At 40.6% G+C, this 13,466-nt stretch overlaps 1 protein-coding gene across 1 annotated transcript; it reads right to left on the bottom strand.

The window, feature by feature from the left end:
* Nucleotides 1–87: 87 nt before the first annotated feature.
* On the bottom strand, nucleotides 88–11,763 carry LOC126392606 (acetylcholine receptor subunit alpha-like). Its single transcript, XM_050048083.1, has 9 exons — nucleotides 11,538–11,763; nucleotides 8,246–8,388; nucleotides 8,112–8,156; nucleotides 7,496–7,605; nucleotides 6,850–7,045; nucleotides 5,514–5,751; nucleotides 1,124–1,347; nucleotides 668–907; nucleotides 88–574 (listed from the first exon to the last, which is right to left on the bottom strand). Exons 1-9 carry the CDS (start codon nucleotides 11,578–11,580, stop codon nucleotides 446–448), a joined length of 1,368 nt encoding a protein of 455 aa, XP_049904040.1. The 5' UTR covers nucleotides 11,581–11,763; the 3' UTR covers nucleotides 88–445.
* Between the last annotated feature and the right edge of the window lie 1,703 nt (nucleotides 11,764–13,466).

The following is a 13,466-nucleotide window of genomic DNA, read 5'->3' as shown; positions in this document are numbered from 1 at the left end:
CTTAAAAATGTGCAACATACCGGTCAGTTACAGGTCATGAGGATTCACAGTAAGGACACTGAGCAAGACTGCACTTACAGATCTGACAAAACCCCCTTTATTCAGTTGTTCCCTATAAACATGTCAAGGAAAAAATCTCAGATATTTCTTTTGAATCAATTCAAAAGTTCAATTCAACAGTTCAATTTCACACATATATCCTTTTAAAAAAGAAAATCAACGCTGCTCTATCATAAAACGTGCTGAAGATACTGTATACAGCACGACTGTTTCCATGCACAAATATCATTCTTCAAACACCAAAAAGCAAACAGAGACTTCAACAGGCTGTTTATACTGTGAGTGCTGAATACAGTAGCTTCAAAAACAAAGGTCATACGCTTCACATTGAGTAACAAACTGGTCAATAGAGAGGTTAAACCGGTCTAACATGAGGCTTAGGCCTTTAGAGCATGCTCAGCTCAATGAGACGGCCTGCGAACACACCTAATGTGCCGATGAGACACACAGCCATGAACACACACAGCAGAATATGATCCAACACCATGGCCACAAACTTCCACTCCTCAGCAGCCTGGAAAGAGAAGAGGGACAATAGTGTCACATGAAAGCAAAAAGACTTGTTAAAGGACCACGTTAGAGACACTCTGTGTGTGAGGAAGATTACATTGTTGGATTCCTCATCTGATTTCATGGTTTCTGCGATGTACTTGATTCCTTCAATGGCACTGCGGACGTCAGGGTTCTTGATAATGGGTGACTGGTAGGGGACAGAGGTGGCCTGGTTGCCAGAGATGTCTGAGATGTCGAAATCACCACCGTAGATGTTGGATTTAGCTGGCTTTTCCTTTCCTGGGCGTTTCATTGTTGAGAAGAACATGATGTTGGGAATGGTTTCAATAAAAACCTGTCAGAGAAAGACAGAAGGTATGCTCAATGTCAAGGAAAATACAGCATTGGAAAATACAAAAATGAAGATGTTCTCTCTGCTACCACTAGATGGCAACATAACACAGTGGAAAAAGATTATGGATCGCTCTCCAAAGCTTTCCAAGCTTGGGAGCAGGACTGACAATCAAAACAATAACAATCATAATTTGTGCCTTTATTCTTCTGTGCTCACCTTGCGGACCCAGTCTGGCATTGTGTGAGTGCTTGGGGAGCGGTGGTGGGTGTTGATGACGATGACAGTGATGATGATGGAGGCAATGACAAAAACCATGGTGAAAAGCATGTACTTCCCAATGAGTGGTACAGCACTGGAGGTAGAGGGGATCAGCTCCACAATGACCAGCAGGAACACAGTGAGAGACAGCAAGACAGAGATGCTGAGAGTCATCTTCTCACCTGGGAGACACAGAAACATCTTCACTGCTCCTGCTAGAGAATACTGACAGAACATCATGCAATATACAGATGCTGTGCAAGAAGTATTAGTGGTCAGTCAACATTTAGACAGGTGTTTCCCAGTGTGGAGGTCAGCAGTAGTAGCAGTAGAGCTTTATACAGTCATCACAAATTATACAATAAGAATATAAATAATAAACAATATCAACAGTCTGTCACTGCAAAAAGCTTATATATGCCTATCCCACATTCAAGCTATACTATAAAATAAATAAATAAATAAATAAATAAATATTGGCATTGTCGTACATAATTTATCAACAGAAACATGTGTCCTTTTAGTCTTTTATTATTTTTGTTATTATTATTATTATTTTTATTTTTTTTAAAGATTATTTTTTGGCCGTTTTGCCTTTAATGGACAGGACAGTGTGGGGGGTGTAGGAGAGAGGGAGAGTGGGGGGATGACATGCAGCAAAGGGCTGCAAGCCGGAGTTGAACTCGCAACCACTGCAGCGAGGCATCACCTCTGTACATGGGGCGCCGGCACTATCCACTACGCTACCGATGCCCCAATTTTTTCTATTTTTTTAATCTTTTATTTTTGATGATTTATTTTATTAAGTTTTATTTTAGCTTTTTGAGTGGTGAACTTAGAAATGCCTCTCATATCATATTTGCTGTCTTGTACTAAAAAAAAATAAAAAAATGTACACAGTGTGACAGTGACTTTATTTTTGACCAATATTTGCATTGTTTTATAATGCAACAAATCATTAAATTTCATAGCCTGGGAATTTAGAACTAGGTCATGGCATGATTAGTAGGGTAGGATAAATCTCAGGGTCGTGTGAGATGTAACTAACAGGATGGGGAAGCAGACAAAAAAAAATTTGACAAACCAATATCAACTCAAGGTCCATTTAGTAACACATAATCTTCATCATCAGATGGATTTTGCTTATTTTATATGATCAAAAGCTTTAAAGCAGCTACTGCAAGGGCACTGACCTTGTGAGTGTTTTTCATGTGCTGCTTCCACAGTCACAGATTAAATAAACTTAAATAAATTCAATATCTTGTTTACTTAATTTCTCAGACCTTCCTCTCATGTTTGCTTTTTCCTTGTTAATCACTGGATAAAATTACCTTTTGATGACTCTAAAAATCACTCAAAAATAAGTAGTTCACAGCCAAGGGACGATGGGTCACAGGTCAACATTTCTTATTTTTGAGGGGTCACAAAGCAAAAATGTACATATGACATTTAGGTCCATATCATCTGTCAAAAATATGTATAATTGAACATGGATGTAGTTAAAGAGGACACGTTCTGTTTTCAGTAATATAATTAAGAAATGTCCATCATCAATTACACCTTCTGTTTTATTTAAACAAACTGAAAGAACCCTAAAACCCGAGTGGAAAATGTGGAGCTGACACTTTAATAAACAATATGTGTAGCTCACCAACAACATGCAATCTTAATATATTGCCACAAGGGAGAGCTGTTTCTATGAGTAAATGCAATCAGGACTCCTCTTTCAGAATTTACACAACGCGGTAACTGCACTGTTCACTGACACCAGCAAATCACACGTAAAGAATGAGAGGCATTTTTTGTTGTTTCTAAACCTAACAATAGCACAAGTCAACAGATTCTGACACCGTTTCGCAAATAAAATGCAAGACGTGTTGTTTTTGTTGCTCAGTAAGAGCAGTTATCCCAGAGAGAGCATCTTTTGGCACCAGCAATCTCCTCCACACTTCCCTGTCAGCAGTCATATCAGAAACTGGGATCAAGTGATGTATTATACATTAAAGCAAAGGCCTGCTTTCAGACATGACAGCACAGAGGGACCCTGGGTAATGAGGCAGACCTACACACTGGGAACGCGGCCAGATGTGCACACAAGCAGTGCGGTTTCTGCAGCAGCTGATGTGGGGACACCTCAGAATTAGGGACAAGGATTTGTTCAACATGATGTAAGGTGTAATATCATATTTCAGTTTTCATATCAATGCAGATAATAAAGAAAATGGAGCTGGATTACAGCAGACATGAGTGCTTTTTGATAATTTGCATAGAACTACCTTGTTTTGGCATATCCCTAATAATTCACATGAAGTGTGCATCTATATCTTCTAGTTCTCTTGAGCAAAAATTTCAGGAGTGACTGACACTTACTGTCACACATGTTAAAGACATAGTTTGAAATTTGGGAAACAAATATACTTGCTTTCTTGCTGAGAGAAGATCAAGACCTCTTCCATGTAGATTAAACATGAAACTACAGCATGGAAACGGTTAGCTTAGCTTAGCACAAAGAATGCAAAGTGAAATCAACCATTTACAGTTTCATGGGTTGCTCTGTGTGGACTATTTCTTCACAGGGCTGTGGATGAATAAAGAGAAATGGATGTTGGAGGCAGGGTCAAAGTCATTCCTATGAAAGGTGCTCAGTGGCGCATGGAGGCAAAAAGGTTTGATTTCCAGGGTGTAAAAATATGATCTTCAGCATCATTGGGCCCATGGAGCAAGCACACTTGAGACTTCCACCAGCTGATCCAGCCTGTTCTTATTCCCACCTTGTCAAATACCGCTAAATTTGTCAGTGATTTCTGCATCAGACACCGATACAGAAAGGATCTTTTGTAGCATTATGACATGCGGCCAGGCAGCATTAGTTTGTAACACCCCCCAACAACATAACAGAATGATGTATGGAGGTGTATGGGTCCAACAAACCCCGGACTTTCACCCAGGAGCCTGCTGTTCACTTCCTGTTTGAATGTTGAGCCAAAACATGATTTTTTTTCCTAAGGCTAACCATGTGCTTTTCTTGCACAAGGAAATAAACATAAAAATTTTTTTTTTTTAAACTTACATTGTGAGTGTATTTTGAAAAAGGCTATATGCATCTAACAAGTGGAAACTGTACATGTCCTGATAAAATGTAAAAAGTGTATTTTGAAAAGACATAATGTGTGTAACAAGTGTAAATTGACACACCATACTGGAATGTCAACAACAGACGCAGGAGGGTACCTAGCTCATCATATTTCGACACGACAGTCCACTGATAAAACTGTAATGTTTGACGAGTTGGGATGAGAAGGCATTGGCTGAGCCTGCTAACTTCTAGTTAAGCACTCTGCTCATTTGAATGAGGATAAAGTAATTTAATTGTGCGGCTCTTCTAGACCCTCAAAATGTTATCTGATCGAATGGATTAAACCCCGGTAGTGAAAGGAGTCATTTTGCGATGCTCAACAAAATGTATTCAGTGACTTACAAATGTTTCTTTCCCAGTGTAAGTCTATGCAAAAAGTCTTTTTAGGTCCAATGGCATCATGTGACGGACATGGAAGTTGTAGTTACACGATTTGGCCACTATGTCAGATTGGATTCAAAGTGCAATGCACTTCCTGAGGGCCTGGGCCAGGCACGGTGATTTCTGGGAGTATTGTTGTCACCATGAGGGTGCCAGACAGTGAGCCAATTAGTCAGCTTTAAAGGTGCTGGTAGGCAGCTGTTTCCCTGTTACCAGTTTTTGTGCAAAGTTAAGCTACTTGTCTCCTGGCTGAAGCTTCATATTTAACGGACAAATATGAGAGAGGTGTAAATCTTGTCATCTAACTCTCTGCAAGAAAGCAAATAAAAGCAGTTCCCAAAATGTTGAACTAAATGTACAGATTCCCCTCAGTCCAGTAACAACAAAGCCAAACACAACAGCTGCTACATTTACATTTCAGTATGATGCACAATCTTAACAGACTAGAAATTACAGAAAGAGGACTGTTAAAGTGAGGATAACTGTGTCATAGAGGACTGTGCATGAATGTACCAGCAATGTAGCACACAGCTGTCGCCCTCCAGCTAAATAAAATGTACAAAATGAATGGTGGCCACATATAGAGACTTACAATGAGATAAAGCATCTGAGCATAGGGAATATATTATTTATTATGAGAGTTACTGCATATATATTGTGTGTGATGAACGTTTAAATATATATTGAGCTCTCTGGTACATTTAATGTTTTATTGGTTTTTGAAAATCAGAAAAACAACAACTGTGCACTGATGTTTCCTTCATGTCATTAACTACTTCTTACTGTTATATCTCAGTGACAAAAAGCAATGTGAATTTAGTGTCAACATACCAGAGTCCGTAGGAAGATAGAAGACAAGGCCAGTCAGGAAGGAGAAGAGCATGCAGGGGATGATGACGTTGACAATGAAGTACAGAGGGAGCCGCAGCATGAGGAAGTGGTAGGTGATGTCCAGGTATGGGGTATCTGGGCAGCAAGCGTAGTAAACCCAGTGCTTCCAGCCGCGGAAATCCTTCATCACCCACTCTCCACTTTCCATGAAGTTACTCAGATCAGGGCGGTCACTGTCCTGGTGAAGAGAGGAAATAAACAGGATGATTAAAGGATGAGCTGTCATTTAAATTTCTTATATATTTCTATTATTATACTGCACTCACAAGTGATTGTTAAATAGGGCACTAAACTGGGTTTAGGTTATGTTCATACATTTAAGATGCTGTGGTTTCAGAGTGGGTTGTGATGTTATGGTGCAATATGTGTTAGGATTCATTCATTCATTTTCCGTAACCGCTTATCCTGTTAGGGGTCACGGGGGGTCTGGAGCCTATCCCAGCTGACAGCTGAGGCGGCGTACACCCTGGACAGATCGCCAGACTATCACAGGGCTGACACATAGAGACAGACAACCATTCATGCTCACATTCACACCTACGGGCAATAATATTTGTAATATGTGGTGATTTACACCATTTGCATTGTTAAAGGCATAGTTTGACATTTTGGGAAATACATCTATTTGCTCTCTGGGTTTGTGCTTGTTGTAGTGTTGCTGGTGTGAGCTTTGTACGCCAGGAAATTACGTCATCATGTCAAATTGTTTGTGTTGAGCACTAAGGCTTCAAAAGTTGTTGCGGCGCTTGTTAATACATGAATTATTGTCTATAAGGGAGGACTGGCCAAGCAGGTTCGCCTGCAAAGACGTCACTATGACTCTTTGTCACTAGGAAACCACAGGGACAGTCAAATGGCGTTAAATTCTTGGAAAGAAATAGCCTCCACACTGGGAAAGGAGAGGGTGTTTGCTGAAGGGTGTGAAGGAATGTGAGCAATCACTGTAAGAAGCTAAAAAAAATAAACGGTCTCATGAAAAGAGTGGCGACCCTGGGGCAAACAAAGTGGTCATAGTTTTGGGGGTAACAGGTGGTGACAATAATAATTACAGTATACAAAAGCAATGATGGCATTAACTACTGTTGCCAGGTAGCATACTTTTCCAGTAACGTTCTTCAAATAATACTCATTGACTCGTTTACTCATACTTATGTTGAGCCACGATAACTGGCTGCTGGCTATAGCCTTATGTTATATAGACAGATATGAAAGTGATATCAATCTTCTCTTTTAGCTTTGTAAAGAAGGGCTTTTGAAATGGCCTGAACAGATTTACAGGGTTGACGACAACCAAGTTTCCATCGTAGGTCCAGGTGCCCAGCTTCATACTGCAGTTCTGGAGGTCAAAGGGGAAATGCAGCACAATGATTTCACAGTAGCTCTTGAAGATGGCAGGTGGGTTCCACGTGATCTTTCCTGTGTGCTCCAGCAGCACTTTGGTCTCGTGAACGATGGCAAAGTCTCCGTCAGCACTGCGGGCACAGAGAAAACACAGGCAGCATCAACATGAGAGATAATAAGCTAAATGTTAACGCAGGGGGACATCAGTGCCTGAGGATGGGTCAGTGCTGCTGTCACACCCCAGCCAACCAGCGCTCAGCTTGGCTAAAGTTGTTGTGGCAGCGGAGCTGGTTGTCAGGGAAAAAAAGCAGCGTGTCAGACGCAGCATATGGTTGGGAGGAGGGTGAGGTGGGGGACCTGCAATACAGGGTCCAGATTTAGCCTAATGAAATCTGAGCTTTCACACGCTGCATACTGGAGTATTGGAAAGTGTCATTCAAAACATCAGTGATAGGTGTGTTAATTGTTTTTAGAGGTCTGGTAGCTCTTTGTCATGTAAAGCTTACTGTAGTGGACAAAAAAGTTTTAATGAAAAATAAAGGAGGGACATGGCATGGAGCAAATATAGCCTGATAACATACTTGTTGTACAGAACCAGATCAGGGCGCCAAATGTCAGTGGAGGGAACTCTGATCTTTTTGATGCCACCGTAATCCTCTGGGTTCCAGTGCAAGTTCACATCTTTCCATTGCTGAAAAAAAAGCAGATAAGGACACCTAGACCAATGGACGGTACTTCAGTGATATATGTTCTATATTTGTGAAAGAAAAGTTACGACAGAAAACATCATGCAGACTGTGAGACTACATTTTCACAGTACTAATAAACATGTTGAAGGAAATTTACATAGTCTTAGGCACATATCTGTTTCTGTGGATTTCATTCCCAATTGTGACCAGTTCTGGATCTAGCACAGCCTGGGCAAACTTCTCCTGCCCCATCCCCCCATTTTGCCCTCCCTCCCAGGGGGCACCCTGGGCGCCTGCCTATGTTGCTGAAAGGAAGATCTGCCACTGACTGCCACATGACGGTTTCCTGAATTTCATCCAATGTTTTCAAGAGAGAATGGTACACAGTATCTTAACTAAACAAGGTGTGTGTAAATTTGTTTGAAGAGGTGTTCTTTATATATATATAGAACAAATAAAAATAAATGAGAATAATAATAATAAAAATAGTGCACAACATGTATCAAACCTGTTTCAGTCGCACGTTGCTGCTGACAATCTGGTTGACCTCATCCTGTGAAAGCAGATAAATGTGTTTAGACAGTTGATGACAGTAAATGTTAAACAGATGATGGTGATATGGCGTGTGACACGAGACCTCACCACACTGATGAGCTGGATGAGCTGAAGGCCCACGGTAACAACCACCGGGTCCTTGAAGTGACTGACAGGACGGACGACCTTATTGTAGCCAGTGAAGAGGGTTTTGACCAAACGGGTTTCATCAGAGGACGCCCAGGCAGCGCCTTAAATGAAATCAAAAAGAAACACACCATACAGGCTCAATAGGCCTGATTTATATTATACTACATACCCATACTTATACTGTGTGATTAATCATATAATTACACTATGTCATGTATTCAGTATATATAAATATACTTATACCTGGATACATTTACATGTACATAACCTTTATATCCTGGGTCTTCAATAGGGGGTCCGTGACCCCTAGAAGGTCCTTTGTGTTACTTTAGGGTGGTCACCAAATTACCTCTTCATAAATTAAATGTAGTCTTTGTTTTTTTGTGTTTTCAAAAAGTAAAGTGTATCTCTAAAAACTCAATAACGTGAATCCAAAATATTATTAGCAAAGATAAATTGGCCTATTAATAAAACCTATTTAGTTTTCACTACACGACATTAATGATAGGCTAGCTATGAATCCTTGTGCAACGGTATGAGTTCATTCATTCTTCATTTTCTGTAACCACTTATCCTGTTAGGGGTCACGGTGGGCTGGAGCCTATCCCAGCTGACATTGGGCGAGAGGCGGGGTACACCGTGGACAGCTCACCAGACTATCACAGGGCTGACACATAGAGACAGACAACCATTCACACTCACATTCACACCTACGGAAAATGTCTTTGGACTGTGGGAGGAAGCTGGAGTACTCGGACAAAGCCCACATTGACACGGGAAGAACATGCAAACTCTGCACAAAGGCCTTCTCCACCTTACATTTTTCCCATATTTGCCAATTAGCTGCTAAATGACTGCTCAAGACCCCATAATAGTCAGATAATTATCTCAGGTCCAACTTAATGTTATACAATGTATGTAGTGGGGGTTCCCTAGTCCGTCTCTTGACCAGAAAAACGTTCCATCTCCCCTGCTTTGTATTAATACGGTATAAAGTTATTGTGCATTTTACTAATGAGGAACACTGTTCTCCCTACTGTTCAATGATATTTATATATTTATATATCTTTCCAGTAAAAATGCCAGAAAGCATACGTGTATTACAGTTAGCCTGTGCAGCTATCAATCATGGATATACAGTATCTGTATAAGTGAAAAGTTGGGGTGGCTGTGGCTCAGGAGGTAGAGCAGGTCGTCCACTAATCGGTAGATCGATGGTTAGTAGCAGGCGGCACCAGTGTATAAATGTGTGTGTGAATGGGTGAATGTGACTTGTAATGTCAAAAAGCGCTTTGAGTGGTTGGAAGACTAGAAAGGAGATATACAAGTGCAGGTCCATTTACAATATAATATACATAAATTTGATTTTATTTTTATTCTATCTAGTTTGAATTTTTTTCATATTTTTATCTGTATGTATTACTCAGTTACTTCCCCCCTTTTTCTCTTGTTTCTGACACTTCAGCTGCTTATCTTATCTTATCTTATCTTTATTTACTGTTGTTTACAGTTAATTACACTGAAGGTACTGCGACAGTGAAATGTTTCTTCACTCCTCAAGCTGCCTCTTGAGTGTGCTTCAAATTACCATGTCGTGCCAGAGTAGAATACTCCTTTAAGAACATCTGACACTTGAGATGAGTTCATTTAATATGAGCTGAAAATAGATGTGACATTAGGTGTCATACCATTCTCGGAACCCATCGGCTGTATTCGGCGTCTGACTTCCGGCAGACGGCAAATACAGCCTCTGGGGGCAGACCCCCGATTTTGGCTTTCCGGTTTGATTATAGCCTGGAAATCCAGACCCAAATCTAGAAAGATTTAGGGTCTGGTCATGAGTAATGAAAATGGCCCAACTCGAGGGGCAGCACCAAGCATGCATTTGTAAATATCACCATCATCTGGAAAACACTACGACCAATCAGAACAATACACGGGGTGATGTATATGCTTAGCTACAAGTGGAGCTAACTGGTAGATTAGACTAAACAGCAAAAACGTCCTTCTTGCAAAGGAAAGACTCGAGCGCCGTCTTCTGTTCCTTTTTTAGAGAAAAAGCCAAGTCTAACTTGTTCATTGTAGCGGCCAAAGCCGTTTCAAACAACTGGTGTTCATCCGTAGCCATCTTACAATGTTTACTGACTGATTCCGGACTTCGTCGTCGCAGCGCTGTCGTCATCNGCCTCGTTAGTTCACCGCACGGACCGTTTAACCTGGCAACAACTGCAGCCGGCTCAAACGTGATTGGTCAATATCACGCGGACTACAAACAGCCTACAACCAGAAACTAGGGCTCTTCCGCTCTTCTTCCAGAGGCAAGATCTCCAGGGTTTGCCTACAGACTCTACATTCACTGAATGTAGAGTCTGTTTATAGAGACTAGTGTCATACTATAGGTGTAAGGCACATGTGAATATAACGTGTGTGTAAATGTTTTTTTAAGTAGACTGAAAGTGACCCACTTTTACTTGGTGTGTGCACAGTGTGTGTGAAGCAAAGCTTTGAAAATAATGCTGATTAAATACTTATATATTCATTTCAGATATATATGCATATATATATTCATTTTAAATGTTTTGAATGTACTTTCCAGGCCATATAGCAGAGATAACCACAAGGGAATTGCACTCAAACACATGTTCTCAAACCTTTATAGTGTAGATGTATACATTTGCATATATATGGTTGGATTTGGGGTCTAAATTTGGAAATTCAAACATGCAATGGCACCCCTGTAAGGTTGTTAATAGAGATGTTCTTCAGCACTTTCCACTACATGTCTGTCACAAGCCAGAGCGAGATCCCCTTTCATTTTTCAGCTGACCTTGAAGCAAAGGTCATTTCACAGCAACATGTTGTTTGAATGGTTGAATGATTCTCCAGACATTCAACTGAGTAAACTAAGGAATCGCCTGAACATAATTACGCAGGTGACTTCATGTGGTGACAGACAGACAAAAGGTTGAAAAGCAAAATGAAAACAGCACACATGCCCTTGTCAATCAAAGAGCCGGTTCGCGCAGAATTAAAATTTGCTCATTAGTTTTGTTGTTTGAATTGGATCAACTTTCACTGACCTGACAGCAGTTTCAACACACGCATTTAATACAAGGTTTAGCAGCTGTTTTTTCAGGCTCCAACTTTCTCTAGCTTCATTATGTTTTAAAGTCAAGCAAAGCAGACAGACACGTATTCCTACAGGTAAGCAACACACGTCCTTTTTCTTCAGTTTTAAATAAGTTCTTACCTGCTAGAATGACTAGATGGAAACCGAGAAGTACAGTATTCATTCTTGCCAATAAACCCAGGCATCCAAAAGCAAGATCCAACCTCGACACGCTGCCCACGTTGACCACTTGAGAATTAAAAAGATTTGACCCACCTAAAACATTCTTTCAGCACTGGCAAATGACTTAGTGTACGAGCTCCAAGCTATCCACTGGCAGCCTTGTTGTTATTGTCTGACAGCGGATGTGAGTGACCGGCTGCCAATGCTTGTCATTTGAGAGGGCCACATTCTTTGTCAAGTGTTATAAGATCAACATGCCGGAGTAATCCACCACTGAAATATCCCATCGTGAACTTGGCCACACACAACCTCGAGGTGAGAGGCGACGCAGCAGTACATGCTTGCCGCCTTTTTTTACTTGTGTCAGTGATAAACTATCCGCGCTGTCTTTAAATCCGTACACACAGCTCCATATAATGTTTAGCCCCTTGAAGACACACACTGAGTAATGATTTTACATGGATATAGTTTCAGTTTAAAGTAAAAGCAGTCAATGTGTGATGCATCATTTTAGTTTGGGTGACATATTTGGTGTCATGTTAAAGCTTTGGATTCTAACTAGAATGAAATAAGTCAAGTTCATGTTTGACCTTGGAAACAGTATCCAGAAAAAAAGGTCTGTACACCATTTAGTAGCTGTTAGGGCTTTTAATTGTGTCACCTGATCAATATGCATTTGCTGAGGAAGATCATGTGATGCAATCAAAAGCTCCAGAAACCATTTACAAGAGATTACCACAACTCAGATCTGGTAATATTCTTCACCGTGTAAGAATTTATTTTAAAAGGAAAATAGTAACTGTTTGGTACTTGATTTTGAATCTTGACATTATCAGATGCATGTGAATGAATACATTTATAAGCATATCTGTTATATATATATATCTGTATATTTATGAAAGGTTCCCTTGAACATTAATCCCTAAACCTTAAAATTACACTTCGGGCAAATAGAATGAAATTCTTTCAGTTGGAAACGACTTTTCATCTCCCTCCCTAGCGCTTCCAACTGATATTATTGTGGCCAACGGTGTTGCAAAGCATGAGCATGAGTCAGGAGGCTGTGATCATGTGACATATGTGCTGCAGACTGTCCTCCCTCATATGAGGCAATCAAAGGAGGAAGTCGGGTCATGTATAATACATAAAGCCATAAAGTTCATGTAAGGAAGTAGGTCAGAGTGGAAGGTTGGTCAAACAAACACTGGACTTTGATCAGGCAGACCGGGGTTTGTGTCCTGTGTACAAAAAGTTGTCAGCGTTGAGTTATTTTGATTACGTACTTAATGTAACATTATGTATTTACAACCTGGTCTCACTCCGAAGTCGTCAAAATCTGGCGCTTGGGCAGTGACTTGCAGCTTTAGACACAGATGATAAAAGCCATCCTTTAACATCGGCGTAATATATGGGGGGACAAGAATGAAAGGCGACGAAAGTCCAAGTGGGGCAGGCTGGACCCAGGGTACCTTGCACATTGTTACTGGACGTGGAAAGTCCATGACTAAACGTTGATATGTGATAAGTTGGAGTGAGAATGTGCTGGTATTTAACGTCATGTCACGTCATGTCACGTCATGTCACAATAAGATATAATGGCACTAAATGCAGAATATAATAATGAACCATTGTATGAGGATATGTTGTGCAAAGACAACTTGATCACTTTCCGTTTTCCTCAGGGCCTAGCAACTGCCAGCAATCTGGGACATGCTGCATTTTGTTTCCCACAGTTACTTCGATTGTTCCATTGTCCGCCATTTCCACTACTGGGGATTGTAACTGCCATCAACTTACATTGATACTCTTTGATAACTAGGGATAACTACTGAGGAAAACAAAAGTGTTATCCTCTTCCTCTTTTGGTCAAGCAATTGTTGAAGCACT

The sequence above is a fragment of the Epinephelus moara genome, chromosome 7, assembly GCF_006386435.1.
Source record: "Epinephelus moara isolate mb chromosome 7, YSFRI_EMoa_1.0, whole genome shotgun sequence".
NCBI lineage: Eukaryota > Metazoa > Chordata > Actinopteri > Perciformes > Serranidae > Epinephelus > Epinephelus moara.
The sequence above is the reverse complement of the archived record's forward strand: the minus strand, read 5'-3'. Positions and strand labels throughout refer to the sequence as shown.